We start from the raw sequence: 20,809 nt of genomic DNA on the forward strand, positions 1-20,809 counted from the left end.
GGTCAAAGGAAGAGAAGGCGAGGGGCCAGGGGTCTGGAAGTGGAGCTCTGTTATCAAGAGCTCAAAGCCCATCTCAGCCACCTACACCTGTGTAATGCTGAGAAAGGTACTTAAGCTCTCTGGGTCTCAGGTTCCTCAGCTTCAAAATGGAGAGAATTCATTCATTCCCTCATTCATTCAACATATTTATGGAGAACCTACTAAATACAATTCTCTGTACGGATGGAGTTCAGAGTTTGTTGGAGACACCCAAGAAAAAGGGAAATTATAGTACAGGGCTAGAAAGCATGAAGTTGTAAAAAAAAAAATTAATAAACAGAAAGCTAAAGTAAATAGATTTGGGAGGTAAGAAAAGGGAGTTCTCAAGTCCTGTGTTGATAGCAGAGCCCAAGAAGAAGAAAGACTTCTCTTCTTTCCTGGCAAGGACTCAGCCAATAAAAGCCTTGGACTCTTTGTTTACTATAGCCCTCTTAATTTCCTTTTCCTCTTTTTAAAACAGTTCTCTTTCCCTTGCCGTACAGGAACTTGCATGTGGCTCACCACATGTTGCATGTTGCAGACCCTGAATTGCAATTCTCCACTGATACCAAATAAACCCATTTTTGCTGGAGAAATATCTGGCAGCCTATTTGTTTCAGCTCAACAAAGCCTTAGGAGACACACAGAGATGATATCTAATCCTACTTCAAGAGATTCAAAGAATAATATAATATAGTAAATCAACTATACTTCACTTTTTTAAAAAAGAGAGATTCAAAGAATGTTTCCTAGTGGAAATAATGACTAAGCTGAGACTCAAAGAGAGGATAACAATGAATCAGATTTTGAGGAAAAATGTCATAGGAAGAGGGAATGGCAGGTGTAAAGTCCCAAAATAAATGTTTCCTTTCTGGCTTTAAAGACAAGCTGAGCTATCAGCATGGCAAACAGAAGAATATTCTAGAATATTCTAGAACATTCATGAGTACAACACAAATCCCCTGGGGATCTCATTAAAATGCAGGCTCTCTGTGCTCTAGAGCCCGCAAGCCACAACTACTGAAGCCCACGTGCCCTAGAGCCCACGTGCCGCAACTACTGAGTCCATGTGCTGCAACTACTGAAGCCCGCGTGCCTAGAGCCCATGCTCCGCAACAAGAGAAGCCACCGCAATGAGAAGCCTGTGCACCACAACGAAAAGTAGCCCCCACTCACCGCAACTAGAGAAAGGCCGTGCGCAGCAAAGAAGACCCAACGCAGTCAAAAAATAAATAAATAAAACAAAATAAAAAGTAAAAAAAAATAAATGCAGGCTCTGGTTCAGCAGATCTGGGGTGGCACCTGATGTCCTACTTTTCTAACAAGATGAGGCTGATTCTTCTGGTCCACGGACCACACTTTGGTTAGGGAGGTATTAGAGTGGTCACAGAGGGGAGATCTACATGTTGAATTTTCACTTCCTTCTTTTTTTTTCAATTGAAGTATAGTTGACTTACAGTATTATGTTACTTTCAGGTGTACAGCATGGTAATTTGATATTTTTATAGATTATACTCCTTATAAAGTTATTATAAAATATTGACTATATTCACTGTGCTGAGCCTTATATTTTTGTCATTTATTTTACACCTAGAAGTTTGTACCTCTTAATTCTCTTTGACTGCTCCTACTTACCAACATAACTCTTTTAAGTGTTTCTGCCTATAAGTGTGTGTGCTTTATTTATCCCCTGAGGCTCTCCTTACAATTTTACTGACCATTTCTATAAAAGCAGGAGGGTTCTTTGTTGAAAGGTAAGCCAGTCAGTCAGAAGACACATCATTTATTGAGGGCTACTCTCTGTGTCAAGCATGTGATAGATGCTGGAGAGGCACTCTTGAAGCCACACATCAATGGACTTAGGACAAAACAAAATGGTAGCCAGAAGTTCTTGGTCCAGCCATTGCACTGCGATCTGTTATCTCCGCAAAACTCTGGAAAGTCAAAGAGTTGCAGAACACAGAAGATAAAATGGTAAGCTGGAACAGAAACTCTTGTTTCTCAGCAGGGCATGAAGCCATGGAAAGACCATCCCACATATCCGTCCATGATCCGAATTTCCCAGAGAGTTCTGTGGCTGGCGGGATCCTGCATTTCCATATTAAGCCGAGAAGAGGAGATTTCAGAGAAGGCTCCTGCAGGCACCTGCTTTCCTGAAATGTTGTTTCATAGTGTATTTGAAAGCAAGAAAGGACTTCAACCCTGTGAGAGAAATTAGAATCAGAAACTGTGGCAGGATTAGTACAAATGTGAGTCCAGGGGTCAGATCTATGTGGGCATGGGTCTTATAAATACAGACAGAGATAAATATGGCAACAAAAACTAGAAGGATAAACATTTAAATGTTAACAGTGATTATGCCTAGTGTGGCAGGCACTGTTGGCAGACTCAAAAGCTATTCTCAACCTCTTTACTATTGATATTCCCATTCTAGAAGCTAGAAAGCAGAATACTTGTTTTTTCAAATTCCTTTGTAACTATGAGTGGTCATGTGATGCAGTTCTGACCAATTAGGTGAAAGGGAAATTTGCTAAGGGGCTTCTGGAAAAGCTTTTGTTTCCTGTTAAAGGGAGAAGGTTGAAAGGAGAGTTTACCACTCTGCCCCATCCCTCTTCTTCCTGCCTTGAACAAGGTCACAATGTCTGGAGCTATGGCAGCCATCTTGCAACCATGAAAATAATTGATGAAAAGCCAACATGCTGTCAGTGGAATGGAAAACTAGGGAGAGCTTAGATCCTTAACAACACCACTAAGCAACAGAACCAATACCAGCAACACCTAACTCTGGGCTTCTATTCTTGCAAGAAGAAGAATTTCCTATTTATTTAAGCCACTGGATCTTAGTTACTTGTGCTTGGAATACATCAGTGAAAAAAAATAAGACATTCTAATGGGGGATGGAAGACCATAAAAATTAAATGAGATGAATAAGGAAATTATAGTGTTAGAAAGTGGAAAGCATGGAGAAGAAAATCAAGACAAGGTGCGTGGAGGAAGCATGAATACCAGGGTAGGGGAATAGGAGGCTGCACAAAATACAGGTGTCAGAGGAAATTTCATTGATAAGAAATGACTGGAACAAAGATTTGAAGGATGTGAGAAGTGAGGGAGTTGTCCATGCAGGTATCAGGACAAAAACATTCAAGGCATTCAAGAGCATTCAGTTCAAGGTTCCTAAGGAGGAGGTGAGCCTGGCATGTTTGAAGAATCTTGAGTAGGCCAGTGAGGGTGGAGCAGAGTGAAGTGAGAGGTCAATTAATAGAAGACAAGGTCAAAAAGGAAAAGAGAGTCAGATCAGACAAGGCCTTGTGGGCCACCAGGAGGACTTTGGCTTTTACTCTAAGGTGGGAGCCATGGAGTGTTGTAGGCAGAGAAGGAATGTGACCTGACTCAGGGGTTCACGAGTGCCCTCTGACTTTGTCTTTTACTCTGAGTAAGGTGGGAGCCATGGAGTGTTGTAGGCAGAGAAGGAATGTGACCTGACTCAGGGGCTCACGAGTGCCCTCTGGCTGCTGTAGGGAGAATAGACCAAAGGTAGGGCAGGGAAAAGGCAAGAGAGGCAGCAGGAAGAACGCTTTTGAGGTTATTTCCATCATCCTGGCTAGAGACTTGTACTTGGACCACAGTGGAAGGAATGAAGGGAAAGAGAAGCGATCAGACTCTGGATCCATTTTGAGAAAGAGTCATCAGGATTTGCTGATGAATCAGAGATGGAAGAGAGTGAGAAGAAAAGCAGAGTCAAGGTTAACTTCACACCTTCACTCCCGAGCAATAGAAAAATAGAGGACCCTATGCGGAAATGAGAGGTGGGGGAATCAGAAGCTCATTTGGAACATGTTACGTCTGCAATATCAGACGTCTAAGTGGGGGCATTTGGTAGGTGGCAGGTTATATGAGTCTAGAATTCAGAAGAGGGGGCTAAACTGCACATTATTTATAATTTGGGGGTCATTGCTAATAGATGGTGTTTGTAGCCATGAGATTGGATTGTGTAGAGGAAAATGTGTGCTTCAAACAAAAATGATGCGTTGTTAGAGGATACCCCTTTGGGTATTATCTGATCTATGGTGGAGCTATTTTACAATTCTGTAAATTTTAAATAACTGACAGTGATGGAAAATAATTTCATGGAAAAATCTGTTTTTCCTTTACTTGCACTCTCATTTCAATATTATCGATATTATATATGTATTTAATTCACACATATTAATACATATATAATACACATATATGAATTTTAAATATATTATATAATACTACTAATTATATATGTCTGTATATTTATAATTATATGTATGATTATATTATATAATGTTAATAATTATATATAATTGCTGTATATAATTATGTATAAAATACAATTATGTATAAAAACAATTATGTATAATTATGTATAATTTATAGATATTATATATGAAATTTATATATTATATATTTATATATTATATAATATAAAATCCATATATTATAATGTGAATAATTATATATAATGTCTGTATATTTACAATTATATGTATAATTATATAATATATAATTATATGTTCTATATATTACATATAATTATCAATGAGGAAACCAGGCAGATGTTATAATTGGTTCAAAAGAGAACACAAAGAACATACATATATATAAAGTAATAATATTATGTATTATGTATACATTGTGAACATTGTATACATTATATGTGTGCTATGTATTATGTGTACATTATATACATTGTACACATTATATGTATGATGTAATACACATACACGTCTGTTCTTTGCGTTCTCTTGTGAACCAGTTATAACATCTGCTGCTTCCCTCACTGATAAATGAGCAGAATAAAATCCTTGACATATGCTTATTTTATATCTGTGAGTCATGATTTTATCTTTTTTAGTTTGCACAGCTACTGAGGGGCGGAGCTGGCATTTAAACTTCCCTCACTGATTAATGAGCAGAATAAAATCCTTGACAAATGCTTATTTTATATCTGTGAGTCATGATTTTATCTTTTTTAGTTTGCATAGCTACTGAGGGGCAGAGCTGGCACTTAAACTTCCCTCACTGATTAATGAGCTGAATAAAATCCTTGACAAATGCTTATTTTATATCTGTGAGTCATGATTTTATCTTTTTTAGTTTGCACAGCTACTGAGGGGCAGAGCTGGCATTTAAACCCAGGCAGCCTGGCTTCCGAACTCCCACCCTTAAACCCCAAACTTTATCAAATGAGTTAATACCCGTGTACGTGTTTAGCTCACAGTAGGTACTCAACATACAGCACTGTCTAGTATTGCTAAGAAGCAGACATTCTGTCTGACCAGAACGTGCGTACAACATGCAGACTCTCACCGTTTTGGCAGTGGAGGGAACAGATGACAGTACGATCCCTGAGGTCTCGGACTGGGAGCTGGGTTTGGTCTTCCTGGTCATGCATCTCCTGTATTCTTCCCGTACCTGAAGGTGGAGACACATCATGGGGAGATGAATCACTCTTACATGCAGGGGCATGTGTGGGCAGAGGTATGAGCCCTGGAAGGAGGGGGACTGGGAGGGCAGTAGCTACGTACCTGGCGGTTGAGCAGACAATGAATGAGGAAGATGAAGGCTCCTTGCAGGCTGTTGATGATGGTGAACAAGTAAGCCATGATATTGGCCATGGGTCCAATCTGGAAAATGCCCAACACCCAGGAACACCCCAAGATGAAGATCTGGGCAAAGGCTTTGAATGTCAGTAACCTGGAGGGGAAGATTTGCAGAGGATAAGGTTCTAGGAGGTGGCTGTTGTCCTCATGGGCCACCACTCTCCCAGGTTTAGCCTGAGGCTGCCACCATGTGACCCGTCACCTGGGTGAGAATAAACATGGAACAGAGGTTCCAAGCCTAGAGGTAGGAAAATCAAATCCTACAGACATTGAAAAGGCAACTGGCCTACAGACACATGGACACAAAGATGTGTGGACACATGTATTTAATGCAATATTGTCTGTAATAATAAAAGGTTAGAAGGCACTATTTACAATAGACAAGACATGGAAACAACCTAAATGTCCATCAACAGATAAAGAAGATGTGGTTTGTGTATATATATATATACACATACATACATATATATCTCACATATATGTGTATATATACACATATATGTTGTATATATATGTATATATGTGTACATTTCTATGTATATATATATATACACACACACACACACACAATGGAATATTTACTCAACCATTAAAAAGAATGAAATAATGCCATTTTTATCACACTAAGTATGATAAAGTATATAAGTCAGAAAGAGAAAGACAAATACCATATGATATCACTTACATGTGTAATCTAAAATATGACACAAATGAACTTATCTACAAAATAGAAACAGAGTCACAGACATAGAGAACAGACATGTGATTGCCAAAGCGGGGGGCAGGGGAGGGATGGATTTGGAGTTTGGGATTAGCAGATGCAAACTATTATATATAGAATGGATAAACAACAAGGTCCTACTGTGTAGCACAGGGAACTATATTCAATATCCTGTGATAAACCACAATGTAAAAGAAAGTGAAAAAAGAATATATATATATATAACTAAGTCACTTTGCTGTACAGCAGAAATTAACACAACATTGTAAATCAGCCATACTTCAATAAAAATTTTTTTAAAGGCTAGAAGGACCTACCTGTCCAAGAATTTGGGACACATTAAATGAACCGTGAAGCCATCATATGAAATACTATGAAGCCTTCCTTATTATTGGAGGCAAAACTCACATACCATAAGATTAACCATTTTGGCCACTGAAAGTGTGCAATTCAGTGGCATTGAGCACATTCACAATGTACAAACATCATCACCATCCAGTTCCAAGACATTTTTATCACCCCAAAAAGAAACTATGTACCTATCAAGCAGCCATTCCCTATTTACTTATCCCCCAACTAAAACAACCCAAATGTCCATCAACAGATGAATGGAGGCACACAATGTGGTCCATCCATATGGTGGAATATTTTTCAGTCATAAAAAGTAATGAAGCACTGACACTTGCTACAATGTGGATGAACGTTGAAAACATGTTGCTCAGTGAGAGAAGCCAGACACAAAAGGCCACAGAGTGTATGATTCAATTGATAAGAAATGTCCAGAATAAGCAAATCTATAGAGATAAAGAGTAGATTATAAAAACAATTGTTAAATGAGATGAGAGTCACAATGTACTAGAGTGGATAAGGATACAGGCTCTGGGTCAGACTGCCCACAAATAAATTCTGACTGATCCATTCACTAACTTTATGGCCTTTGTAAGTTACTTAACTTCATTGTGCCTCAGTTTCCTCAAAGTGATATAGAGATAATAATACAACACCTATACAGGGGTATTGCTTGCTCTACAGATTAAATAATGAGATGGGAAGACACTAAGGGTGCTTAGAACAGTGTCTGGCACAAAATAAATATTTTCGTTAGTTGTTTTTTGTTTGTTTGTTTGTTTTTATTTTTTGGCCACGCCATGTGGCTTGCAGGATCTTAGTTCCCCAGTCAGGGATGGAACCCGTGCCCCCTGCAATGGAAGCATGGAGTCCTAACCACTGGACCACTAGGGAATTCCCTTTTGTTAGTTGTTTTTAACCTTAAGTATTGATATGATGTAAGCTACATAATATGTGGAAAACACAAAGTGCAGAATAATACGTACAGTATCCTATCATTTATGTAATGGATATACAAGTATAGAATATTCTGGAAGGAAGGTCAACTTAAGTGATAATGGTTACTTAGGGTTGGAGGGATCTGGGGACCCAGGGGGTCAGGGGAGAGATAGAGAATGACTTTATATGTGTTCCCTTTCTCACTACTTAATTTTTCTTACCATTGTATGTATTAACTTTGTTTTAACTTTTTGCACTTTTAAAAAATAACTTTAAAAAAATATTCAAGATGAGTGAGGGATTGAACACGACAGGAAAATAAGTAAAGGACGTCATCAGTTTACTGATGATAAAAGCTAGACAATGTCTGGTTTTAGTAGGTTCTTAAAATGAACTTTAGTTGAATGATGAAGTTAAGAAAACAAATGGCCTATAAGAATATGAAAAAGTCCCACATCTGTAAGATAAAAAATATATATATGAAACTAAAATAATGAGATTGTAAAATTCATATATTAATTCAGCAAAACAATAAAAATGATAAACACTAGTGTTGGCAAAGCTGCAGGTAAACAAGCACTATTGTAAATGGAAACATTTTCTGGAAAATGATTTGCAATATATACTAACAGTGTTACAATCCAACCTACTCTTTGCTCAGGCAATTTCATGCCTATTATTTTTTTTTTTTTGAATTTATTATTTTATACAGCAGGTTCTTATTAGTTATCTATTTTATACATATTAGTGTATATATGTCAATCCCAATCTCCCAATTCATCCCACCACCATCCCCCCTCAACTTTCCACCCTTGGTGTCCATATGTTGGTTCTCTACATCTGTGTCTCTATTTCTGCCTTGCAAACTGGTTCATCTGTACCATTTTTCTAGATTCCACATATATGCGTTAATATATGATATTTGTTTTTCTCTTTCTGACTTACTTCACTCTGTATAACAGTCTCTAGGTCCATCCACGTCTCTACAAATTACCCAGTTTCGTTCCTTTTTATGGCTGAGTAATATTCCATTGTATATATGTACCACATCTTCTTTATCCATTCATCTGTCGATGGACATTTAGGTTGTTTCCATGACCTGGCTATTGTAAATAGTGCTGCAATGAACATTGGGGTGCATGCGTCTTTTTGAATTATGGTTTTCTCCGGGTATATGCCCAGTAGTGGGATTGCTGGGTCATATGGTAATTCTATTTTTAGTTTTGTAAGGGACCTCCATACTGTTCTCCATACTATTATTGTATTTAATAACAACAGATGTGTAAGAAGATTTGCCTACAAGGGTATTTCAAGACAGGATGGTTTATAATAGTAAAAAAAAAAAAAGAAAGAAAAAAAAAGAAACAACTTAAATGTCCATAAATAAGGGATTATTTAAATAAATTGTGCTAAGTCTTTACACTGAAACACTATATATAAAAAAAAGATACTGTCAACAAATTTCTAATTAAATAGAAAAATATTCATTACATGTTGTTAAGAGAAAAATGGTTATAAAAATAAAATAGTATGATTCTGGTTTTGTAAATATGTACATACAAGTATGCACAGTAGAAGAATTAGAGAATATATTAATAGTTCTAATACAGGAAACACTCACTCCTCCTAGGAACTGTACTAAATGCTTCATAGGCCACATGAAATGGGCAGTGTTAGCATCCCCGTTCTACAGATGAGGAAACTGAGTTTCAGAGAGGTTATGTAACTTGCCTAAGGTCACACAGCTTTTAAGTGGCAGTGCTGAGGTTTGAGACGGCCTGATCTAGACACTGTGCTATTCCATTTGGGGCACAGGACCAGGCTTACAAAAGGTACTCAATGAACATTTGGGGAAAAAAGGAAAGGAGACTAGAAGAGGAGGGGAAAGGAAGGATGGACAGTACCTGGTGTCTTTGAGCTTGGAGACTTCAGCACTGACACTAGAAAGCCTCTGCCTCAGGATCCACAGTGTCCCAGTCAGGAGGATGGAATTGATCTATAGAGTCAAGCAGAAGGGATGGAGAGATTGGATATACAAAACAGATAATGGCCAGACCATCTATAAAAATAGAACTCTGACCCACAGTCTACAGTAACCACTGCAGGAAGCCACACAATACCTGACCCCAAATGACCAGGACTTGACTAATAATTGACAGCCTCCCTCATTTCTGCCCCTGCTTCCAATTTAGGGCCACAAGGAGAAAGCCAGTATGTAACCCTAACCAATCACATAGAATGCCTTGCTTTTAGTTAGCCTACCCATAGGGTCCCCATGCCTGCAGCCTCCAAGCAGGGCACATATGAAACCTTCCCTTTTTTCCTCTATAAAGCTTTCCCACTCATTTGCCTGCTTTTTAGTCTCTGACCAATGCAAGAGATTTGACAAATGCAAGTGGTTGACTCCTTTACCATAGCAATCTCCTTATAAACAGCCTTTGCTTGCTCTTGGATGATCTTGGTTTATTTCCACTGGATGCATCTGGGAAGTTAGTATCAAGACCAGTGCCCCATCATGGGTTGAATTGTGTCCCCCCCCCAAAAAAAAGATATGTTGAAGCCCTAACCCCCAAGACCTCAGAATGCTACCTTATTTGGATATAGGGTCTTTACAGAGATGATCAAATTAAAATGAAGTCATTAGGGTGGGCCCTAATCCAATATGACTGGTGTCCTTATAAAAAGGGGAAATTTGGACATAGAGACAGACATGCACAGAGGGAAGGCAATGTGAAGAGATACAGGGAGAAGACAGACATCTACAAGCCAAGGAATGCCTGAGACTACCAGAATTTGGAGAGTAGATGGGAACAGATTCTTCCCTAGAGCCTTCAGATGGAGCATGGCCTGCTGACCCCTTGATTTCAGACTTCTAGCCTCCAGAACTGTGAGTCAATAAAACTCTGTTGTTCTAAGCTACCCAGTTTGTGATACTTTGTTATGGCAGCCCTAGGAAACTAACACATGGACCCCCAAAACCTGATAGAAGTAAGCAAAACCCCTCTGGAGGAATAAAACCTCAAGAATTCCCAAGATTTAGATCAGTCAAATATGAGCTCACAATTAACAATTACAAATGACTCAAGGAAACAAGCCACCATGAGTGAGAGTCAGAAGACTCTCATCCTGCAGGACTGTAGAATCTAGATTGGAGGCAAGGAAGCAAGGAGATGGTACTCAACCTCCCCAGGCTTCCCAGAGAGTAGAATGGTGGCTCCCAGGGGATGGGAAGATGTTGGTCTAAGGGTACAAAGTTTCAGTTATGCAAGGTAAGTTCTAGAGATGTAATGTACAGCATGGTGACTTCTGTTAACAATACTGTATCATATACTTGAAATTTGCTAGAAGGGTAGCTCTTAAGGGTTCTCATAACAAAGAAAGAAAAGGGAAAAAAATGGTAAGTATGTGAGGTGATGGATTTGTTAATTAGGTTGATTGTGGTGATCATTTCACAGTGTATACATACGTCAAAACATCAAGTTGTACACCTTACATATATATAGTTTTTGTCGATTAAACCCCCATAAAACTTTTTTTTAAATCTCCATGGGGCTTCCCTGGTGGCGGAGTGGTTAAGAATCCGCCTGACAATGCAGGGGACACGGGTTCGAGCCCTGGTCCGGGAAAATCCCACATGCCACGGAGCAACTAAGCCCATGCGCCACAACTACAGAGCCTGTGCTCTAGAGCCCGCGAGCCACAACTACTGAGCCCGCGTGCCACAATTACTGAAGCCCGTGCACCTAGAGCCCATGCTCTTCAACATGAGAAGCCACCACAATGAGAAACCTGTGCACCGCAACGAAGAGTAACCCCTGCTCACCACAACTAAAGAAAGCCTGCATGCAGCAACAAAGACCCAACACAGAAAAAAAAAAAAAATCTCCAGGCTTCCCTTTGCCTCTTTCCCGCCATTTCCCTCTCCAACCCTTCCCCCCCCACCAACCAATTGCTCTTAATTTCTTCCTATCTTTTCTCTTATTCAACATCTGTACTCAGAAGAGATCAATAGACCCATTCTTACTGAAACACAAAGGATTGATAAGACTGTGGTCCCTTCCAGGGGATTTGCATGGTGGCATTTAAAAAAATATATTACAAATCAAAGAAATTACACTCTAACTTGGAAATCTCAGGAATCAAGGATCAGAATGGAGAACGTTTTTGAGGAATAAGTGACCAGAGCTTTGCAATATCCACTGGCACTTCTAGATCCCTTGGGTCTCCTTGATCTTCCTCCAAAACACACTGCAACAAGCAATCAGCTTACCACTATAATTGTGCACACTGGCCCCAGGAAACTCCAGATGAACCCTGTCTCTGTATTCAGCCAGCAGCTATGGAGAAAAACAGGAGTCAGTGATTGTCTCAGAGTCCTGACCCTAAAATTACTCACACCCTGCCAGATGTGCTAATGGGAGAGAATATTGGGAGGTGAGACTGACATGAAAAATTTTCATGATGGACCAGGTCACATTTCAGTTTTCCTCTTTCAGACCTTCTTCCTGGGTGAATGTTCCTGAAATATTCACTTAATACCTTGTGTAGAGCTCATTTCTCAATTCATAACCTCTGTAACCCCTTTATCCAGAACTCTCCACTAGTATACCTTGTCATTCAAATCTCAGCTCGAACATCACCTCTGAAAAGCCACTACCCTGGTCCTTTCCTAACAGAGCTTGCTGCTTTTTTAATAGCACTTATCATAAATTATCTTGTTCAGTTGTTTATTTATTATAAATTGTCCATCTTTCCCTACTAGACTATGAGCTGCATGAGAATTTGGACTTTGAACGTTTTATTCATCTCTGAATACCCAGCACTCAGTGCAAATCCTGGCATGGATGAGGCATTCCATAATTATTTGTTAATAGGAATGAAGCAATAAAGGGAGGGAGGGAAGGAGGGAAGGGAGAAAAAGAAGGAAGAAAGGAAGAAGGGAGGGAGGGAGGGAAGGAAGGATGGAAGGAAGGAAGGAAGGAAGGAAAGAAGGAAGGAAGGGAGGAAGGGAAAGGAAGGAGGGAGGGAGAATTAATTGCCTTTTTCCATCATGCCTCTAGTAGATATTTGCTGTTTTCACCACCTGACAACTATTCCGCCATGTTTCGTAACAGCACCCCAATATTCCTTTAGCAGAAGTGTGCCTTCCCCAGCAAGAGAAGGAAAATAATCAAGTTTGGCCAACCAGATGTTCTCTACCTGGAATGTAAGTCACCAGTAGTAGAGTGATCAAAAGGCAAGAAAATGTTTGCATCATGAGAAAATGCTGCCCATATCCTTTCAAGGATAACTACTTCAGTAAATACGGGCCAATTTCCTCATTAGCATCTGCATCTCTGCCTGAGGGCATCAGACTAAAAGCTTTAGAAAATTTGTTCCCCCAGGGAGCAGCCCTCAACCAATGGCTGATGGGAGGGAGCTGGATAAATATGCCAGCTCCCTCACCTCGTGGGTGGGATAACTGTGGTATGTGCCCTACACAGTCCCCCAGAGGTACCTACTGGGATTGAGCCCCAGTTACCCACAGCAGGACCTGCTCAGGAATGCACCCTGTATTTCCTCCTTCTCTTCCCTGTCTCACTTCTCTACTCCCTAGTGCCTCCTGAGATCATTTCAAATCCTTGCCAATGCTACTCCTCTCTTCCAAAACTTTCTGTGGTTCCTACCACCTAGAAGGTATTCACCAAATTCCATGCCCCCCCCCCCAATTTCCTCTTCTTCCACTCCAATCCATCTATTCTCCAAATACAGCTTGAGCTCTCCCTTAGGCAAGATTTGTCCTCACTTATGTGTACATTTCAGCAGAGCTTTCAAGGCTCATTCAAACTCTACCTCCTCCAGGAAGGCTTCCATGAACTTTCCAGCTCCCATATGCCCTCATCCTTCTCTGGTCTGTCAGGGCTTATACTACCCACACCAACATCAGGCACTTCATCATGGTGGCCTTGCATTGTCACCACTATCTCCTGACAAGATGGTCAGACCTCACAGACATAAAAAACAAACTTATGGTTTCCAAAGGGGAAAAGGGGGGAGGGATAAATTTGGAATTTGGGATTAACAGGTACACACTACTATATATAAAATAGATAATCAACAAGGACCTACTGTATAGCACAGGGAACTATATTCAATATCTTGTAATAACCTATAATGAAAAGAATCTGAAAAAGAATATACGTATATATCCTTATATATAACTGAATCACTTTGCTGTACACCTGAATCATTGTAAATCGATTATACTTCAACAAAAATAAATAAATGAATATTTTTTTAAAATGCAGTCAGACCTGAACTCAACTTGGACACTTACTAGATATGTGACCCTGGGAAAATCCTGCAGCTGTGCTGAGCCTCAGTTTCCTCCGTAGTTACCATTTATTAAGCTGTTACTTCAGTCACTGTTGGTCTTGGGGCCGCCATGTACCGCAGCACAGGTTGTGCACTGCACAAATCTAGAGGGCACTATTAACACTGTAGTGTCATTGAATGGTGTTGCTGTATGCAGTGGAAACATAGGAATTTTCTTGAGAAATACCAGAGATAATATATGTTTGTAAAGCTTACAGGGTTTAGGTTACGAAGGGCACTCCTTTAACATGAATTCCATTCCCTCACCCTTTATCTCATGACCTCACCTGAAGTATAAGCCATCAGCAGGCAGGGAGGAAACCTAGATATTTAATCCCCCAAACACAGCTCAGCAAAGTGCCTATAGCACCAGGTTGATAAACAGGGGCCCTGGGGTTGGAAAGACCCAGATTCAAGTACTCATCCTGCCACTTTTTCACTGTGTGATAGTGAGAAAGTCTTTTCACCCTTCTGAGACTCACTTTCCTCATCTGTAAATTACAATAACAAGGTTCCATCCTAGGATGAAATGAAGTAACTCACTGAATTACAGTCTCTACCCTAACCACATACTACTTGTCCTGTCACTTACCTAATTTTTTCCCTCAAAATTGACTCAACTTTTTCCTTATACAATGGAATCATGTCTATACAATGGAATCATGTCTATGAAATCATGAGTTTGATATGCCAGCAATTTTTTTCTAATGCCCTACAAAATAAATACAAAAATATTGTTTAATTAGGGCTCACTAGCATACTACCTAAAATCTTCTCACATAGAATCATGTGATAAACCTACCTCACTTTAAAACAGTCCATGGCAATAATGATGGTGGTAAAAATAACACGTATAATGCTTTACACTGTGCCCAACACTGTCTAAATGTTTTGCAGATAATAACTCACTTAACACTCACAACAACACTATGATACAGGCATTGTCATTAGCTTGCATTTAACAGATAATGAAATGAAAGCATACAGAGTTTAAGTAACTTGCCCAAGGTAACATGGTGGTGGAGCCAGGATTCAGACCCAAGCAGGTTGGCTCCAGAGTCCACAAATTGAAACCTGTGCCATCAAGTTCATTGTTTACATCGCCACCATCCGCTGATACTATAGTGCAAACAATGGCTCCTGGATTTGTGCAGTGCACAACCTGTGCTACTGTATATGGCAGCCCTGAGACCAACAGTACATAAAGTAAGAGCTCAATTAATGGGAGTCACAACTACTGCTCCTGTTATTGCTCTTCTTGAGTTCATATAATTATCATCATGGGATAATTAATAATAATAATAATAATTAATAATAATTTTCAGGGAGAGAGAAGGATGTCACTTACCGATTATATATCCCATAACCTTGTGGTTGTATGATGGCGGAGACAGCCACCACCAGCGCCGGGAGCCCATAGCCAAAGGCACAGAGATACCGCATCTTGATGTTTCGAGAGCTGAAGTAATTCACCACTTTCAGGTTCCTGGCCATAAGGAAGAGCATCACAGCCTCCACCAGCATCCAGAAGAAGCAAGCGAGGAAAAGGTAGTGCAGAAAGCCCGCGATGATGGCGCAGCCCACCTGCAGGGAAGAATCAGGCACGTTCAGGATCCCCTACTCCTGAGAGCAGGTTCAGAGGAAGAGGGCAAAGGAGAAGCTACCTTTTTTTTTTTTTTTTCTTATCATTGTATTATGGTGCTTATTGATAACACACATAAGGGATAATGTTTAGTGATATGGTGTTTATTTCTGGTGCTATAATAGGTGTCATCAGAACAAGCATTCCCAAACTTTTAATTTATAATTAAATCTCAGAACATGGAGATAAGCTAAATTCTTTATCATGTCTCTGTTCTTGGAAGCTGTCTGTATCATGAAGAGGAGCAGAAATTTAAAAAATAGGCTACTTAATTTGTCTCTTCTCACCTCCTATTTAATCTATCTTAGTTATAATACAAACAGTGGAAGCTGCTTTAATGAGTGCTACCTCCTCTAGATGACTAAAATTAGGAAACTAGTTTTGCAAAACAAACTTACCTTGTACCAAGAGTACAAGGTAATGTACTAAGGACTCTTTCCAAAATTTCCTAATACATCCATAATCTCAACAAATCTTTTGTAACTGGCACTTGATGTTGTATACATTATCAGGAGAAGCTGCTTTGATTGGAGTTCCCCAAACACGGCCCCTTCATTCATTCCACAAATACTTATTCTTCCCCAAGGTGGCTCCATCCTTTTGGTAGGGTAACCAATCATCCAGCTTTGCCTGGTTTTCTCAGGACGTATAACTTTCAGTGTTAAAACTGGGAGAATTTGGGGGGAAACAGATATATGATCACCCTTCTTTAGGGGATGGTTGAAGATATGGGGGAGGGGAAGGGGTCCACAAACTACAGCCATGGGCTGGCTGCCTGTTTCGTAAATAACATTTCATTGACATACAGCCACCCCCATTTATGTATTCTCTATGGCTGTTTTCACACTAAAACAGCAGAGCTGAATAGTCACAGCAGAGACCATAGTATCTGCAAAGCCAAAAATATTTATATCTGCCTCTTTACAGGAAAAGTTTGCCCACCCCTGGTCACGTGATGAGAGTGTGGTGCGCCACTAGCCTTACTTCTCAAGGGGTCTGGAAAGCGAAGCATCCCGCAGTGAGAGGGGTAGTTCTGCATCAAGAATGATCACCCCACCTGAAATGTCAGTAGCGCTCCCTTTGGAAAAACCCTGAGAGCCTACCGTTTCTGGCACAGTTACTGGGGGTAAATTGGCCAAAGTTCTTGTTCTCACGGGGCACACGGTCTCGTGGGGGAGGTAGATACACCATAAGTAAAAGAACCCAAAAAATCAATATGGTTTCAAATAGGTGCTGAGAAAGGAAACAAAATAGAGTGACAACTGGAGATTATCATACTAAGTGAAGTAAGTCAGAAAGAGAAAGGCAAATAACATATCACTTATATGTGGAATCTAAAATATGACTCAAATGAACTTATCTACGAAACAGAAACAGACTCACAGACATAGAGAACAGGCTTGTGGTTGCCAAGGGGGAAGAGGGGAGGGAGAGGGACGGACTGGGAGTTTGGGGTTGGTAGATACAAACTATTACAGATAGAATGGATAAACAACAAGGTCCTAATGTACAGCATGGGGAATTATATTGAATATACTGTGATAAACCATAATGGAAAAGAATATAAAAAAGGATGTATATATGTGTATAACTGAGTCACTTTGCAGTACAGCAGAGATTGGCACAACATTGTAAATCAACTGTATTTCAATTTAAAGAAAAAAGAATTTCTCCACTGTAGCATTACTGATATTTGTAACACTACTGCCAGATTATTTTCTGCTGGGGGCAGGGGGGGGCAGCTGTCCTGTGCATTGTAAGGTGTTTACCAGCATCCCTGGCCTCCACCCATTAGATGCCAGCAGCATCCCCTCCCAGGGATGACAACTAACAACGTCTCCAGATATTGCCAAGTGTCCCCTGGGCGGGGGTGGAATCATCCCAGGTGAGAACTAATGGCTTAAAGAGTAGTAGGAGGGACCGCTACAATATATAACATGATCAGGGAAATGATTTTAAACTGAGACCTATCACAAGAAGGAGTCAACTAGGTGAGAAGCTGGGGAACGAGTATTGAAAGAGGGCACAGCACATGCAAAGGTCCTGAGGTGGGAACTAGCATAGAGGGAGTTAGGTAAGGATGAGCAGAGGCAGATTCGGAGATGATGGGGCTGAATGGGGACACAGCCTGAGGGGGATATGAGACCTGATTGCCGGTCTTGTCTACACCGGTGAGGAAGAGAATCTTGGCCAAGAAGAGGCACACGCAGAGGTGCAGGTGGAGGTAGGTGTTGTGGTTTCGGATGGTGCGACACAGCAGGAAGGTGATGATGGCCATGGTGAGACACACCAAAGAGATGATCATGCCCACGTGGCTAATGATGTACAAGGTGAACTCCATCTGTCAGGAAAGAGATACACTGTTGGTGTCAGAGAAGGACCAACATACCCCCCAGGCAGGAAAAAGAATTATCTAGACTCCTGGCTTGGGTATATAGAGCTTGGAGGCCTTTCCTCCCTCTGACACTCAGCGTGAACTAGATATTGTTCATCATTATTCTTTGGCATCCATCAGCACCCATTCTCACCCCTGTCCTATGCGCCGTTCCAGGAGGGCAGGACATTTACGAATGACATTTCTCATAATCTCTTGGGGTTAAGGTCCTGAATGTCATTTAGGTTCTCCAGTGAGATGTATGCATGAAGGTTTTGAAAGGCAGGATGGAGGCAGAGACCAGCTTTCTGCAGACAGGAGTGAGCTGTGGCTGGACTCCACCTTCCGACTATCCGATCTTTAATCTTTAATTTCGTGGATGTGGGGTGAAATGACAGCTGCAATTTCTGACCTCTGGATTATGGCTGCAGAGGGGTGATCTTGAAGCCAAAATCCAAATGGCAACCCCCTGACTTCAAGTCCTCCATCCCTTCCTGTGATTCTGTGAGCATCCAAGTCCCTGTATTAAATACTTTTCTGCTTGAAATACCTTGAGTGGTTCCTGTTTCCTGCTCTGAACCAGGACTGATAATAGGTGTTCAGAGATGCCCCAACTTCTGGGAGTAGAAATGACAAGTTGAGTCCTTCTCTAGGCCATAATTTGTAATTAATTTTAAGTTTATTTGGGTGCTTTCTGTGTGTTAAAGATATGCCAGGCACCATCTCATGAGCTCTTCTTTACGATATTGTGATGTAGCAGTTAAGAGAACTGACTACAGTTTTAGCTGTTTGAGCTTGGGCAAGATACTTAACTGCTCTGTGTCTCAGTTTCCTCATCTGTTAAAAAGAGGATACTAATAGTAACCACCTTATGGAATTGTTCTAGGAGGATTCAATGAAAATACTTAAAGTACTCACAACAGTGCAGGAAACATGTATGATATAAGTGTTAATTTTCATCATTCTTTTTTCTTCTTTTTTAATGAAATGTTGATGCTTTTTATTTTTTGTTTTTATTTTTGGTTTTTGGTTGCACCTTGTGGGATCTTAGTTCCCTGACCAGAGATTGAACCCAGGCCATGGCAGTGAAAAATGCCAAGTCCTAACCAGTGGACTGCCTGGGAGCTCTCACATCATCATTTTTTACTTGTTCTCATTTATTTATTTATTTATTTATTTATTTAGGCTGCATTGGGTCTTTGTTGCTGCGCGTGGGCTTTCTCTAGTTACAGTGAGTGCGGGCTACTCTTCATTGTGGTGCGCAGGGTTCTCATTGCTGTGGCTTCTCTTGTTGCAGAGCATGGGCTTTAGGCACACGAGCTTCAGTAGTTACGGCATGCGGGCTCTAGAGCGCAGGCTCAGTAGTTGTGGCACAAGGGCTTAGTTGCTCTGTGGCATGTGGGATCTTCCTGGACCAGGGCTCAAACCCGTGTTCCCTACATTGGCAGGCGGATTCTTAACCACTGCGCCACCAGGGAAGTCCTTCTTGTTCTCATTTTTAAGGTGAAAGAACCGGGCTCAGCTCAGAGAGGTTGAGTGACTTGCCCATGGAAACACAGCTAGGAAGTGATAGAGATGGGGCTTGAAACTAGACTAGTCTTGCTTTGGATCCAATATTCTTAAGTTCTAAGCCTTACATTCCTCTAAATAGCATTTAGGACCTCCCTGGCAGGGAGATTACCTCCCACCTGGTAATATAGACAAGGATACTCACCACAGCACTAATGTCTATTCTCTCTACCGAATCTAACCCCTCACCAAGGCTTATTTCAGGTTCCATCTCCTCCCTGATCTATCCCCAGTTCTCACTGACACAGCTCTCAGTTCCTACAGCACAAATTCTTGCACCATTTACAGGCAGACCTCAGAGATATTGGAGGTTCAATTCCAGACCACCACAATAAAGCAAATATTGGCAATAAAGTGAGTCACACGAATTATTATCCCCATTGCTTATAAAAGTTATGTTTACACTACACCATATTCTATTAAGGGTACAATAGCATACGTCGAAAAAATGTACATACCTTAATTTAAAAATATTTTACTGCTAAAATATGCTACCATCATATGAGCCTTCGGTGAGTCGTAATTTTTTGCTGGTGGAAGGTTTGAAATATTGTGAGAATTACCCAAATATGATGCAGAACATGAAGTGAGCAAATGTTGCTGGAAAAATGGCTCCAATAGACTTTCTCAGTGCACACAGGGGTGCCAAAAACCTTCAATTTGTTTTAAAAAAAAAAAAGTATCTGCAAAGTGCAATAAAACGAGGTTTCATGACTAGACTGGCTGCTGAGCTCCAGTCTCCCATCCTGCAAAATGGGTCTAAAAACACTTAAAACAAAGAGTTCAGGGCTTCCCTGGTGGTACAGTGGTTAAGAATCCGCCTGCCAATGCAGGGGACACGGGTTCGAGCCCTAGTCCGGGAAGGTCCCACAGGCTGCAGAGCAACTAAGCCCGTGCGCCACAACTACTGAGCCCGCGTGCCACAACTACTGAAGCCTGCGCGCCTAGAGCCCGTGCTCTGCAACAAGAGACGCCACCGCAATGAGAAGCCCGCGCACCGCAAGGAAGAGTAGCCCCCGCTCGCCGCAACTAGAGGAAGCCCACGCGCAGCAACGAAGACCCAACGCAGCCAAAAATAAATAAAAATTTAAAAATAATTAAAAAAATAAAAAATAAATAAAGGGTCCAGCCCATAGGAGGTGCTCAGTAAGTGGGGTCCGTGATTGTCATCGTGCCTGCACCTGTTTAGGGTCATTTATCATTTTATATACGAG

The 20,809-nt window shown here is 40.7% G+C and overlaps 1 protein-coding gene across 6 annotated transcripts in view; it reads right to left on the reverse strand.

Moving 5' to 3' along the window:
• Positions 1-2,133: 2,133 nt before the first annotated feature.
• Positions 2,134-20,809, reverse strand: part of ADGRE1 (adhesion G protein-coupled receptor E1) — a 48,779-nt gene continuing 30,103 nt past the window's right edge. For 5 of the 6 annotated variants that reach the window (XM_082379830.1, XM_082379826.1, XM_082379828.1 and 2 more), the window contains 6 exons: positions 17,799-17,993; positions 15,359-15,594; positions 11,927-11,993; positions 9,561-9,652; positions 5,574-5,742; positions 2,281-5,460 (listed from right to left, as the gene is read on the reverse strand). In XM_082379830.1, the coding sequence (XP_082235956.1) occupies positions 5,152-5,460; positions 5,574-5,742; positions 9,561-9,652; positions 11,927-11,993; positions 15,359-15,594; positions 17,799-17,993 (1,068 nt within the window). In that variant the 3' untranslated portion in view covers positions 2,281-5,151. Of the gene's footprint in view, positions 2,221-2,280; positions 5,461-5,573; positions 5,743-9,560; positions 9,653-11,926; positions 11,994-15,358; positions 15,595-17,798; positions 17,994-20,809 lie in introns of those variants that run through there. The other variant, XM_082379829.1, reaches the window with a different exon arrangement.

Source organism: Balaenoptera borealis (assembly GCF_965194805.1).
Source record: "Balaenoptera borealis genome assembly, chromosome: 2".
NCBI classification, from domain to species: Eukaryota; Metazoa; Chordata; class Mammalia; order Artiodactyla; family Balaenopteridae; genus Balaenoptera; species Balaenoptera borealis.